At 51.3% G+C, this 14,835-nt stretch overlaps 1 protein-coding gene across 1 annotated transcript; it reads left to right on the top strand.

Annotated features, from left to right (window-relative positions):
- Window positions 1-1,668: 1,668 nt before the first annotated feature.
- Window positions 1,669-2,680, top strand: LOC106866338 (protein ALP1-like). The gene is made up of 2 exons (XM_014900365.2): window positions 1,669-1,989; window positions 2,079-2,680. The coding sequence occupies exons 1-2, from the start codon at window positions 1,860-1,862 to the stop codon at window positions 2,435-2,437; spliced, it is 489 nt and encodes a 162-aa protein (XP_014755851.1). The 5' UTR covers window positions 1,669-1,859; the 3' UTR covers window positions 2,438-2,680.
- Window positions 2,681-14,835: the final 12,155 nt, after the last annotated feature.

The following is a 14,835-nucleotide window of genomic DNA, read 5'->3' on the forward strand; positions in this document are numbered from 1 at the left end:
CAATCTCGGGACGACTTCTCCACCGAGCTATTCCTCTATCCCCCAAATACAAGATCTTCAAATTTCTAGATCTCCCTTCCTGGTGCTTCCTCACTCTTGATTCTTTGAGGATTGGAGGAGACGATCTTGATCCAGGGTTTCACCAAATTGAAAAGTTGATTCCCCTTGTTTCCTTTGTGGATTTTGTTACTCTTGAGATTTTGGGATCCCCAGTCGGAAGGTGTCTCTTCAAGGCCTCCAATCTTGTGAGGAGGTGCTTGAGGATTTGGGAAGAAACCTTCAATTAAGTTGTGGAGTTGTGCCCTTCTCCTCGTTTGTAAGGGTTCGGCATTCGCCCTCAAGGAAGCCACTAGTGGAACTCACCTCGCCTTAGTGGTGTTGTGAGAGCTCATCCCATCTTTGTGGTGTGGTGAGTTGGAGAATAGAGTGAGCATTTGTGGCGCCTCTACGTTTGTGGTAGAGCACTCCTCCAAACGGAGACGTACACCGACCCAAATAGGTGGAACTCGGGTGAAATCTTCGTCTCCCCGTGTGGTATCATTCTTGCCCCCTCACTTACTTGCTAAGCTTAATTGTTTAGCTTGTGCTTCGGCTAGTGCTTCAGCTATTGCATCATACTAGGGGTGTTCATCATTTAGACCTTTTAGTGAACCCATGTATTGATGCTTGTGTCTTTAGAAGTGAAAACAAAAGGTAAAATTTGTTAGTCGACCAAACCGATCTTTCAGGTCCTTAAGTTGATGGTAGAGTGTGGAGCTGCTGAAGGGACTCCATTATTTCACACGGCAACCAAAATTGTCATGAAACTTGAGTACCGTGAGTTATACATGCTGATTCAAATGAACGAGGGCAGGTTAAATTGGCTAGAAAGAGAGCATGCAGACATGACCAAAACCTTATATCATTTTCAATGATGTGTATTGTTGTTTGAGTTGTATTAGCTGAGCACTGTTGTTTGAGTTGTGTTAGTTGAGCACTGTTGTTTGAGTTTAAGACTTCTATGTTGTCATCTGTTTTCATGCTGCCATGTATGTGTTGACATGGATGCATGTGTAAGTGCTCATGTATGCCTCTAGTACTTGCTGCCATGTTTGGCATGTATTTGAATACCCTTTTGGAAGTATTGTTTGTTGTACTGGATGTATTTGACTTTAAGTTTCTTGCTGTTTGATGCATGTAGTACTTCCTGTTATGCATGTCATGCATTAATTAATTGTGTTGTCTTTTATGTAGATGAATCAAATTGTTCTGCAACCTGATAAGGCTGCAAAGAGAAGGAAGTTGCTTCAGGAGTATGAAAATTTGGCATATGAAGTTTCTATGATGGGAGAAATTGGTTACAAGTACAGTCAGATTTACCTCAACAAAGCACCTTATAGGGTTCCTCAACAATCAGGATATGAATGGGTCATGGAATGTCTTGGTCATAAAAAGAGCTGCTACAAGATGTTTAGGATGAATCCTGATGTCTTTCACTCATTGCATAATCTGCTAGTGTGTGATTATGGATTGGAATCAACTAGAGACATGACTTCCATAGAATCACTGGCTATGTTCTATGGATTGTTGGGGCTCCACAAACATTCTCGCAAGCTGAAAATCGGTTTGCAAGATCAACCGAGACGATCCATAGGAAGTTCAAGCAAGTGCTGTCATGTTTGTGCAAGTTAGCATAGAATAACATAAGACCTACAGATTGTGCTTTCACTGCTCCACATGCAAAAATTAAGGATCCTCGATTTTGGCCTCATTTCGATGGTGCCATCGGCGCAATAGATGGCTCACATATTCCAGTCATTGTTCCAGCATCAGAGTGTGTGAACCACATCTGTCGACATGGGTACACATCTCAAAATGTAATGGCAGTTTGTGATTTCGATATGAGGTTTACATTTATTGTTGTTGGCTGGCCGGGCTCGGCGCATGACACAAGGATTTTGAATCATAGCTTGGTGGAGCATGCTCACAAGTTTCCTGTACCTCCTGAAGGTATTACTATTACCCCCATGTTCTCTAAAGTGCAGCATACATGTTTTTCTTAATTAATTTGCTTTTGTTAAATCTTTTTATACTTGTAGGAAAGTACTACCTTGTAGATTCCGGCTATCCAAATTGGAAAGGATATCTTGCTCCATACAAAGGCCAAACATATCACCTACCGGAATTTCGTTGTGGACAACCACCCATAGGGAAGTATCATGCACATTCTTCACTTCGGAATGTGATAGAGCGCTCCTTTGGTGTTCTCAAGGAAAAGTGGCGTATTTTGAAGGCTATCCTGCATTACAGTCCTCGTAGGCAGAAGAAAATTATTGTTGCTTGCATGGTGCTTCACAATTTTATTCGAGATACCGAGTTACGTGATGAGGAGTTCGACAAATGTGACGAGGATGAGAACTATATGCCAGCGAAGGTTGCAGGTTCCATACCATTGTAGGGGGACACGGTCTCATCCTCACTTGATGGGTTCAACATGAACACCTTTCGCGATGCAATTGCAAACTCCATAATGAGTGCGAGAGAAGCATAGTTTTATTTGTTAAATGTAGGTAATGTCTCAACAAGTGATGTCCTTTTTGTGAATGTCTAATTACTGGACATGTAATGACTATGTGCGATGATGTCCTTTTGTGAGTGTCTAATTACTGGACATATAATGACCTTGTACGGACAACTAATGTGTGTGATACCTTTTGTTAGTTCCGTCACTTTCGTATAAGCTATTAATCATTTTGTACAATGTTGCACTATTTATTGGTTACTAGTCAATTTTTATCTAGGTGGAAAAAAATGTCAAGTACATTTTCATCCTATGAGAATAATTATGTCACATACATTCTCACTTCTTCACCAAAAATTATTTTCAACGGTATTATCAGAAAATTAGCACATATTATCAGGATCTCAGCTTCCTAAGGGTATTTCAGGCATTTTACTCCACAGCCATAGCTGCACAGCTAGTTTGCCAAACAACTTTACCGTTTTCCCACACCAGAAAACCCACAGCTGCTTTTTCACAGCAGAGAGTCCACAGCTGCTTTTAGATAAGACACAGCCCAACCAAACAGGGCCTCAATATTCTAGCTATTTTGCACCAACAAGCCTTCTTCAGTTTCCAGCCGGACAGCCCCCCGTCTGGTCACTTGTTGTCGGGGCACGGAACTCCGGCACTGGGGATGTTGGACACCCCCTTTTTGGTTAGGTGGAGGGCTCCGGCGATCGCTGGCGTGACGAAAGACACGAAGTGTCGACGCGTGAGTTTACCCAGGTTCGGGCCACCCAGAGGTGTAACACCCTACGTCCTGCTCTGTGTTGTATTCACGAGAATGTGTGTGTTTTACAGGTTGCCCGGGAGGGGGGGGTTGTTCCCGGGGGAGCTACTTGTTCTCCTAAGAGAGCTTCCTGTGTACAGGAGCAACACTCCTTGCTACTACTGAATAAGACTCAAATGGGGGCTAGAACCTTTTGACCGGTGGCATTGGTCCTCCTTTTATAGACAAGGGGATACCACAGGTCATGATGCATGCAGCGTGAGACGTTTCCTACACGCGTGTCATCGCCACAGGAATTACATTACTATTGATCCACGCTGGGCGCCATGCAGCGCCCAGGCCACTGTACACGATAGAAAAAGTGTATAATAGGGTAGACGCCTTAGCCTTGTTGAGCAAGACTAGCCCTGCCGATGTGACTCCTGTCGGTGCATTAAATGCACTCCTGTTGCTGGGGAGCCCCTTCCCAGCTAGCGCACCCGGACAGTTGCCGGTGCAGCGTTCCTTCCACTTCCCAGGACCAGAGTTCCCGGGTACCCACCGAAGCGGGTGCTTCTCCTGTTCTGGCCTTAGGCTTTGTCTCCGCCAACGACCGTCTCCTTGGGGCGGGCTTCCCAGGCCTCCCGTCCCTGGGAGGCCAACCTGACGGGGCTTTGTCACTTGCGACCCACGCGTCCCGTATCAGTGGGACCCCGTGGGCCACTGGTACGGCAGTAGCCCTCGGGCGTGGGCCGGCCGCCTTGAGGCCCCGGTGAGTGCTATCCTTGGTCGGTTGCCGAGCTATGCCCTATCCGACGCGTCGGTCCCGAGGGGAGTCTCCCGGCACCTGGCCTTGAGGGCCGCATTGGCTATCTTCCAACACCTCTGTGAAGTATTCGAGGGGGTGATGCCGTCGGTGGCTCTGTTTCGCCACTACTACTACTCGAGGGTGGCTCCCCTGTCCTCGGGAGTAGCTCAAGTCGGAGTTCATCCGGCTGGGGAAGAGTAAGATTGAGAGCGAGTGGCGCCACGACTAGTGCTGGGTGCGCACCGATGAGCTCCAAGATTTCCACGAGGAGCCCCTTGGACCCCCAAAAGGCTCTGACCACTGGACACTTCGCGACCAGAAGGACGAGGAGCTGGCCCCGATCTGTGCCAAGATCAAGGCGCTCCGCGTGGCTGGGCTCACGGACATGGACGTGGCGCACCACTTCATCGAGAGGTGCGTGGCTCCCTTGCAGCGGCGCTCACATCCGGCATGGATGTACACTGGGTAGGGCGACCGACCCCTCAGCGCAGCCCTCCCCCCCGCAACCCAGGCCCCGCAAGGGTAGGGAGCCGTCTGCCAATTCGGGGAAGGGGGGCCAGGACCAGGGCTACGCCAGGCCGGAGGACTTGGACTCCGACGATTCCTCGCGGGGCGTCGGAGGAGACTCCGACTCCGATGACGGCGGCGCTCCCCCGGAAGCCAGCGGGGTCGCGCCGGAGGACGACGACGATGAAGACGACGTCCCCCTGGTGAGGCGGTCTGCAGCGGAGCGGGCGAGTAGGCAGGAGGCCAGCCCACAGCCTTAGGAGCCTCGCGCCGATGCGGGGGCTGTGGCCTCCGCCGGCAGCGGTGCGGCTGGAGCAGCCGCTCCAGCCACCCCGGCGGCTCCGCCAGTTCCCCCGTACGAGGCAACCCCCCGGCGACGAGCATCCTGGCAGACAGGGTGCTCAAGCTCAACCCGCCGGGGTGAGTTTGACGTTGCTCTCAACATTTTGGTTTTCATGAATTTTTCATATCTTGTTAGCTTACTTTTACATTTCCCAGGTCTTCGAGGAAGAGGGGGCAGGCCAGCACTTCGCTGGCGGCCCCGATCAAGAAGCCCCGCCTGGCATCGGGCGGCGGTGACCAGGACGCCGCTGATGCGGCTGTTACTGCGGCGGCGGCTGCCGCTGGGGACGCAAGGACCCCGATTCGAGCTTGCAGGGCACCGGCCCGGTAGCAGGTACGTGCAAGCTCAAACACTTCTTTCACTCATCCGCGCCATCTCCTAAACTGACGCAGGTGCTCTTCATGCAGTTGCCGGGGATGCTCCAGCTGCGCCCGCCGAGGTGCGGGTAATTGACCTCACCGGCGAGGTTGACGAGGATGGTCCGGAGGGGGTTGCCTCCGCCGGAGCCCTTCAACAACCTGCCCCGGTGCCTGCCGGGGTCGGGACTGCTGCCGTAGGTGACGCCACGCAGACGGTGCCACCTGCGGCAAGCGACATGGGGAAGCCCCTGCCAGGAGGCACGCAGCGGCGCCCTGGAGAAGCCCTCGAGTCCCCAGCCCGCCCCTTTGGACTCTGCCAAGACGGAGGCTCGTCGTCGAACTCTGGCGCGGCCTCAGGGTCGCAGACGGTTGCGGCGGGGTCCTCCTCCGCTGGAGCCGCCTTCAGCCTGGGAGCAGGGGAGCTCGCTGGGCGGTCATGGGGTCGGATCACTTTCGACCGCAGCGTGTTCCAACAGGGGCACCAGGTGATCGACAACATCCAGTAGCAACATCAGATGTTCGTCAATTTCTTCAATGACGCACATCAACACCATGCCCGTGTGGTGGCGGAACTGGGTGCCGCGCGACGGGAGGCGGAGGAGCAGCGCGCTGAGCTACAACGGCTCTGGGGGGAGCTCCAGCAGGCGCAGCAAGCTTGGACGGCGCCCTCCATGCAAGGAGTGACGGAGGCCGAAGTCCTCCGGCAACTGTGGGACCTTCAGCAAGAGCACCAGCGGGAGCTCGAGCTGGTGAAGGCCGCGCACGCCAAGAGCGAGGAGGAGCACCAGGCAGCCCTGGACTCGTTCCAGGGGCGTGTCCGGGAGAAGACAGACTTACTGTCTAACTACTCCTTGGAGATCCAGCGCCTCCACCGCGAGGTCGGAGAGCTGGAGACGGCGACTGTGACGGCAGCCGAAGCCTCGGCATGCCGGGAGAAGGAGCTGCAAGACCAGGCTCGCTCCCGGGAGCGCGAGCTGGCGGGGGCAGCTCAAGGCCGCCCAGGAAGCCAGCTCGTCCCTTCAGGGCGAGCGTGACATGGCGCGGCAGGAGCTCCGGCTCGTCGACAAGGATAACACCAAGAAGGCGTCCGAGATCGGCAAGCTGAAGTCCGAATGCCGCGAGCACAAGCTATAGGCCCAGGAGGCTCATGGCACGTGCACCGAGCTGCGGGCCCGCAGGACGGGGGAGGTAGCCAGGCTGAAGAAGCTGGTGGACTCGGCGGTGGAGGCGCTGCACGGGTTCGACATCCCGGTGACCTCCTTCGACGGGGCGAACATGGGCAGCTTCACCTCCTTTTTTGCAGACTTCGTCAGCCGGTTGCACGGCCTGCAGAACTGCGTCACGGCTTTCGGGGACCGGCAGGTCGGCCTCGCAGCCAAGCAGGTTGCCGGGCAAATTCTTACCCGGGTCCACTCCACTCCGCCCATCCCGACTTCCCGTTCGAGTCGGTCTTCGACGCCTGGTCAGACGAGGAAGAGGCCAAGACTCACCGGGAAGCAGTGCAGGGCATGGTGGACGAGATGTTGGCGCAGATGCAGGGCAAAGTCAATGAAGCTGAAGCTGTCGATGAGGAGGCCGCCAGAGAAGCCCCCGGCGTTGAGGAGGCACCTGACGCCGACGCAGCTGCCTCGGGAGCACCTCCTATGTAGTTATCTTCTCGTTCTTTATTTTTACTTACCTGCAAGTGGCGCAAGGCGCCTTAGAACTTCTTTGTGTTAGCTTTTGTCATCCTGAATGCTATTTGTGAACTCGTTTGTTCAAGTTTTATTTTATCCAATGCCATTTTATTTGCTTTTCCGCTTATGACCAGCTTGCCAGGGAGAGGCTCTGTCCTTCCCGTGCTTTAACCTTGTGTTTCCGGGGGCTCACCAACTACGTGCTTAGCCAGACTAGGGACCCGGGACTGACCCGCGGTGCCGACCTAGGGCCAAACAGCAGCGGCTAGCCACTCCGCCCGCAGGTTAACTACCCCAGCTTGCACGCCTCCGGGACGGACCCGCGAGCCACGTGTGGGGGGCGTCCTCCCCCCGCAAGGGTCCTTCCTACACTCCGGCTACACAGGGACTGAGCTTACCGCAGCAAACCAGCGTTACTTTAGGAAGAACCAAGGACTCAAAACAAAGTACTTAGCTTTCTGTTCTCTTTGCTCTCGGAGCACCTTGTTGAGAGCCGTGGCAATGACGCGGTGGCAGGGCACCCTCCAGCGGCACACGCGGAGGCATGCACCCCCACCGCGTCTTCGCGACGTCTCTCGCTTCTTGTATCGCCATTTCTGGTGTCCTTTCATAAGAGGTGTGGCAGGGCCGTGATGGTGGGAACACCCTCAGCGACAAGCACAGAGGGATGCACCACCATCGCCTGTCTGCGACATCTCTTGCCTTCTTGTCCGTTGCTGGTGTTGCGCTTGCTCCAGTCTTTAAATAGCCGAAGCGCTGCTCTTGCCGCCACGCACGCGGTACTACCAGCGGACGCGTGGAGGCACTGGTCCTGTCTCAGTTTCTTGCATCAAGCCTCGAAGTAATTGCCATATATGTACAACTTACTCGCAAGACGACGACACCCGTGACTGCCCCACGAGTATCACAGTGTGCCTACGTCCCCATCTTTATCCTGCATGTCAGATTCTTGCAGTGCCTAAGGTGCATAGCAATTTTTTTTCGAAATGCACGAAAAACAACACAAACTGGATAACCTCCTTCCTCCCAGCCCCTAGGCACAGAAGAGTCGACCTCAGACTTGGGTGTGAGCATTTTCATATTTCCATGGTGCCTTGCTGGCAAGTAGCACATTGTGGATGGGTCCGTCAACTGCTAGGCCTCGTTCCGGGGCGTCCCGGCAACGAGCTTGGTTTTCGGGGTTCCGGCAGCCCCCTGCTCACAGCCAAGGATGAGGAGGCAAATCTGTGCACCTAGAGGAGGAGACAGAAGCACACATTAATAGTAAAGTACAATAATTACTGAAGCAACACTTATCTTTATTCAATTTTGTGCTAGTGGATTACAATCGGGCCTTGCCCGGCTATACTAGCTTAAAGAGGCACGCTGCAGCAGCGTCACCCGTGGGTAAGGCACCATCGTATCACGAGTAGAACTTGCGCAGGTGCTCAATGTTCCAGCTATTGGGCACCGGCAAGCCTTCTTCGGTTTCCAGCCGGACAGCCCCCGGTCTAGTCACCTGCACTACCTGGAAAGGGCCTTCCCAGATTGGAGTCAACTTGTTCCCGGCCTTCGTTCCTGGTATCCGGCGCAGGACGAGGTCTCCAACCACGAGCCCCCGGGGATGGACTCTCCTGTCGTGATAACGACGGAGTCCCTATTGGTAGCCTGCAGCTCGCACAGCAGCCCGACATCGAATCTCCTCGATGAAGGTTAGGTCGTCAATCCTCTGCGCGTGTTGGCTCTTGTCGCCGTCCGCGCGTACCCGAGGTGACCCATGCTTGAGCTTGAGGGGCAGCACAGCTTCTGCCCCGTAGACGAGGGCAAACGGAGTTTGACCCGTCGCCCGACTAGGTGTTGTCCGTATCGACCACAGCACGGGCTGGAGTTCTTCAACACAGTGTTTCCCGTGGCCCTTGAGCTTGTCAAAGGTTCTCGTTTTGAGCCCCCGCAGCACTTCTGCGTTGACTCACTCCACTTTCCCGTTGCTCCTCGGATGAATCTTAGTGCCTATATCCTCGCAATAAGCTTGGAACAACGCACTAGTGAATTGTGTCGTAGCCCGGGGCTTAGACACCGGGGATGCGAGGCACCCCCTTTTTGGTTCGGCAGTGGGCGTTGGGGATCGCTCCGGCGATCGCCGGCGAGGCCAATGACGGGCGCTGCAATGCACAAGTCGGTTTACCTAGGTTCGGGCCATCTGGAGGTGTAAAACCCTACGTCCTGCTTCTGAGTGTTTATTAGCCAATGAACAAGCATTTACAAGGTTGCCGGGGGAGCCCCCGAGCGCTCTCTTCCCTTTCTGCTAAGTGGCTACTAGCTACTTCTGGACTAAATCTCTCTCGATTGCAATCTACGCTCGAGTCTAACCTTCGGAAAATTGGACCCCTTGACCGGTGGCTCAGGTCCTCCTTTTATACTCAGGGGGATACCGCAGGTGCCACAGTCTGCATGGGGGACGCGCCTTAGGACACGTGTCGAACAGAGGCCCAAGGCAGCTGCCTTCGCTGCGCTGGCATGCATGCATGGTGAGACACACTGTAGCTAGGGCCACACGTGCCCTAGATTCATTGCGGGCTACTCACTGTAGGGTGACTAGACAGGTAACCTCCTCCCTGTCGGAGCATTTAATGCTCGACTTGTGCCACACTCGACGCTCTGACCAGCCGTGCACAAAAGGAGCCTGTTGGGCAGCCACGTGGCGTCGATACTCTGCTTGCTGGGCATCGGCCCTGTTGTAAACGCCTGCGCCAGGGAACACTCCCCCCGACAAGTGGGCTTCCCGGGGGGCGTCCTGACGGGGATCTTCACGCTGTCTTTCGAGGTAACCTGTAAGACCATGGGATCGGAATTATACAATTTAGCCCCAAATTGCTAACCTTTGCATAATTCAAGCCTCAGGTTCCTAACTTACGATAAACACCTCAATACATACACGCATTAATGTGCTCATCGCAGGATTTTGCAACATGAATATCATTACCAAAACTCTACAGAAGAGAGTAATTACAAAGCTCATACAAGGAGCAGAATAACAATTATTACAAAGAGAGGACACATGTCCCAACATTACATCATTACATCAGCGGAAATCGAACTATGCCCGGGTACGGACAAGAATACAGCATGGCTTGAAGAGGCTTAAGGAAACCCACCACGAGTCTCAGAACCCTGATCTGGATCTCCTGTCTAAACATCGAATCCAACGTCGTGCTCCACGAAGAAGCTAGCGGCTCACCTGCTCTGCTGGAACCTCTGAAGAAAACAACGTTGCAAAGCAACTGAGTACAAAGTACTTGCAAGCCTTACGGGGAGAACTAAACTAAATATGCAACAAGTCTCAAAGGAGGGATATGGTGGGGTTATGCAGCAGCAACAATATCTGGAGAGACACTCTAATAACAACGTATAGGTAGAGGATGAGAAGCGTCTACTAAGTGAGGTGATTAACCTATTTACTAAACACCAAAACAACACAATCCTCGTATCACCCCCTCAACACCCTGTGAGGAAGCAATCCAAAGGACACTCACATTTAAGCAGTTTTAAGCATATCCATGATTAAGGCTAATTACTACTCAAGTTTATGAGATTAAGTTGGTTAGGTTCTCTATGATCAAGTAATGACCAACCAAGTCGTCCATAACCGCGGACACGGCTTTCCGAAAGATTTATCCCTGCAGGGTGTGCCAATTTACCCGTACACGTTCGTCCAACCCTTATTGCCACTCGAGTAGGAACACACAAAGACGTGTGTCGGCAGGATTGGGCGACACGACGTTTCCAAGCCCCACAACTAATCCAGGGGACCACCCAACTGAGTCTAATCCGAAACGAGAGCCCGGCCGAAGCGTTGTACGGACTCAAGAGTTGCGAGGACTGCTGGTAGTGGTTTAGGGCCCGCAGGATGACCACTCCAGACTAGTGCCGTAATCCTATATGAATGCAAAGTCACTAACAAGTCTCCAACACAACACCAGTGTATATGCGATATGCCAAATGGAACGTCCGAACTATGTGGCCCTTGGAAGGGTTGAGGATCAAGTACTAAATCGAGGGGGAAGCCATATCTTCTCCCACGAGCGGTTAGCACGAAGTTTCTTGGATCGGCGAAAACGAGAACTCAGTACTTAGGTCGGTGCAAATGGAACAAATCACCAATGCGTTAGAGCACGGCCTCCCATCGTTGCCTTGTTACAGTTTAATATCATAACACAATTTTAAGAATGTAATTAGAACATAAAGTAGCATGTGGATGTAGCAATTGTGGAACCCCAGATATAAGGACACTAGACTCGCAACTAAGCATGACATCTAATGACCAAGATGTAGGGCAACAACAAACATGTGACATGGTAATAGGATAAGGAACCAGACAACAGGCATTTGAATAGAGCTGACTAAAGCTATGCAATCCTAATGGCATCGTGACAAGACTGAGATCGGAACTTAATACAAGATTAAGGGAGAGGCAATAGGTATAATCAACATGGTCAAGGAATGGCTGCTTGCGTGGAGTACTCAATTGCCCGGAATTGAGCAAGAACCTTGGAAGAAGAACACAGGTGTAGTCGTCGTCGTAGGAATCGAAGACTAGCGAGAAAGAAGCAAATACACCACATAAAAGGAAAGTATAAGCATACAAGATACACATGGTATTCAATATGTGCAAACAAAGGATGATGCGTGACATAGGGATGATGCATGACATATTAAGGATTCCAAAAGTAAATCCGATATACGAATACCAAATTAAATGGAGTCCCAAACATCTATCTATAGCATTCACACAACTTCATATGCAAAGAGAACATTTAATTAATTATCTACAAATAACAAGGTTATAGTTGTTTTTAGCATGTACGATCATGACATGGACAAGTGCACCACATGCTAACAAGAACAACACACAAAGCAAACGACTCGATCGGGGTTGCACACATCGGTGGCAAGCGACGTACCTGCAACTAATATTATCGATACAATCGGTACATACACGGCATCTCATACAACACATGCATTCAAATATCACAATCTATGAGTCTACGCCACGGGACGGTCCGCTCACGGGACGGTTGCACGTTATACCTTGGACTCGTTGCGGCGTCGCGATGTAGAGGAAGTAGTCGATGTAGATGAAGTAGTCGTACACGTGGGCGATGTAGTTGTCGTAGGCGAAGTAGTGGTTCAAGGCTCCGGCTCCAGGGTTCAAGGTGATGTTGGTCTCCACGGTGTCGACGAAGTGCGGCAGCAACAACACGTGGACGCAACAGCGAGGCGACTCGACACGGAGCAACGACAAGAGAAAAGCAGCACCAAGACAGCAGCAGGCGGCTCACAAATGGGGCCCACACATCAATGTCGGCAGCAGAAGGAGGTTCCATCTCCTGATCCTGTGGCGGAGGTGGAAACTGGACAAGCGCCGGTGCTGCAACTGGTGCGGCTGCGGCTGCAATGAACGCCTGGAACTGCTCGCAGTAGTAGCGAGCCTGGTCCCTCTCATACTGTAGCTGCTCGATGGCGTCTCCCATGTTGAGGACAGTGTTCTCCAACACGGCCTTGTCCTCCAGCCACTGGGTCTTCTCTCCCATCAAATTACCAACCTGCTCCTCGGCTAGGTCGGCCCTGGTCATCTCATGCTCGAGGCAAGACTCCAAGTCCACGGTGTTTATCTCCATGTTCTCGAAGTGGGTCGTCACTGGGGTTGCATCCTCGTCGTTGGTCGTAGCCATTGCCGAGCATGCATGGTTCCGCCTTCCAAAGAGGAGGAAGGGGCAGTTCTCGGTGAACTCGTGCCGATAGTCCCAGCACACCTGTGCGAAGGCACACTGCATGGCGAACTGAAGGCCTTGCTCGAAGGTGGGGTAGCGGGCGATGAAGGTGATATCCTGTGAAGCAGGCGCGATCTCACACCCGCGGATCTTCGCCTCGATCTCCCATCATGGCTGCCATCCCTCGGGTGCGGCGGTCTCGACTCGGCCTCTAAACCTGGGTGGTGGCAGGTCGAGGAACACACACAGTGCCGCCAAAGGGGCACCGAACAACTGGTCGTCGTCCGTGGAGGGGTAGTAGACTCGGGTGAACGGCGGTACATTGCCAAACGGTGTTGGACTTCCCATCTATGGAAAACAAAGGAGGTAGATGAGGGAGTATCAGTGACATGATCAAATGGTCGGATGTATGAAGGAAAAAATAAAATAAGGTAAAGATAGTAAAGTGAGAATGATGTAATAAACATTAATGTTAGGGTGGAAATGTCAAAATAAAAAAAATTGGATGCATAACATTATGTGGGTAACATGGCAACATGATTATGGTGGTGTATGGTGTAATAAATTAAATATGCATCTGTGGTATAAGGCATAATATTTGGTGTATATGTGGAAATAAAACAACCAACATGGCATGCATGTGTAAGGTATAAATGCAATGTGTTAGATGAATAGGGATAAGGAGTAAAATATATGTATATATATAGATCAGATAGGGATAAGAAATAATCCTAAGGTCTGGTCTTTGGTTTGTCTTATCCTAATCCAAACTAGGGTCACGTTCCTACAGGCAACACTTTGCTCTGATACCATCTGTAGCGATCCTCCCCCTCACTAGGGTTCGATCTGTGTGCTTATTTGTGCTAGTCCCTGGATCGACTCACTAGCACACAGAGTTCAAGATGTAATACCAAGATACAGAGGTCAAAAGTACTTTATTACATCGTATCATCCAGAACTTAAATTGTACTTACAAACTTGCATGACCTCTTAGGCAGCATAAACAAATAATGTTCAAAACCATGGTAACATTGTATCATAAAGCTGCAGCGGAAAGGTAGAGCAAATGGGCCTCATCTACTCCCAGAGGAAAGAGCATGTTGGAATGTAAGCACATGACCCAAAGAATATCGACGAACCTCACTCTTCGTTAGTTTCACCTGCATTATTAATTGCAGCCACTACGTGGTCAATACATTTGAATGTATTGGCAAGGTCACCTGGAAGTTATAACAGATTCTACCAGGTATATGCAATTGAGGTATAGTGGGGTTCAGGCTTTATGGCGTGGTAGCGAAACATAGATTATCTTACTACATTAGAATGTTACAATAATTGTTAACTAATGGACACGGGGTAGAAACACCCATACTCCTATTAACCTAGAGCACATGGAGTAGAAACATCAAGTGCCCTACCCTCTTCAAACCATTCATTTTATTTAAGAAGTTGGACTGAGTGAGACCTTCCTTACAGCTCCAATATCTAGTTGCTCATAATTGTCCGTAACCGGGGACACGGCTAAGTACTTAGTTTGACACTCTCGAGAGGTTGTACACATTCTCCACAAGAATTCGACGTGTTAATCCCTTGCTGTCCTCCGGGTGGAGTAGCAACGGCATCGACTTCAAGAATTTTCGGAACATGTTCACCCAAACCACCTGAGGGACCCGCGCTCCCACCTACACAACTACCTCCGTACAATCCCTCGGATCTGGGTAAACATTTCATACTCCATCCAGGCAGAACCCATATTCCCATGTGGTTGTACTGGAAGCTACTAAACAGAAACTAGTCCAGTCTCTGGTTATCCCGGGTGGCATTCCACATTTGCGACGCAAGCGCTCCCCGAATCCACGGAAGAGACGTCCATGGATGATCCATCTCCGAATCCACGGAGACTCGACTCAGAGGGAACCATAGAAATGGACCTGACGTTGCATCAGTATTTTAAAAACAAACAGTAATAGGATATGATCAAAGTGAACTTGCCTTGGTAGCAGTTGGTGTTCAAACACTCGTCACAATTGCAAGGTTCGCTCTCCGAGAATACTATACAATCAACAAACATATATACACACATAAACACACATTACAAACATCACAAAAGAATATGTATGCCATGATGCAATGCAAAACAT

Source organism: Brachypodium distachyon, chromosome 3, assembly GCF_000005505.3.
Source record: "Brachypodium distachyon strain Bd21 chromosome 3, Brachypodium_distachyon_v3.0, whole genome shotgun sequence".
Classification (NCBI taxonomy): domain Eukaryota; kingdom Viridiplantae; phylum Streptophyta; class Magnoliopsida; order Poales; family Poaceae; genus Brachypodium; species Brachypodium distachyon.

Bases quoted from the DNA above. Each gene is read 5' to 3' on its own strand.
- LOC106866338 (XM_014900365.2), top strand. From the start codon at position 1,860: ATGGCAGTTTGTGATTTCGATATGAGGTTTACATTTATTGTTGTTGGC. The intron at 1,990-2,078 runs GTATTACTATTA...TTATACTTGTAG, and splicing joins GTTTCCTGTACCTCCTGAAG to GAAAGTACTACCTTGTAGAT.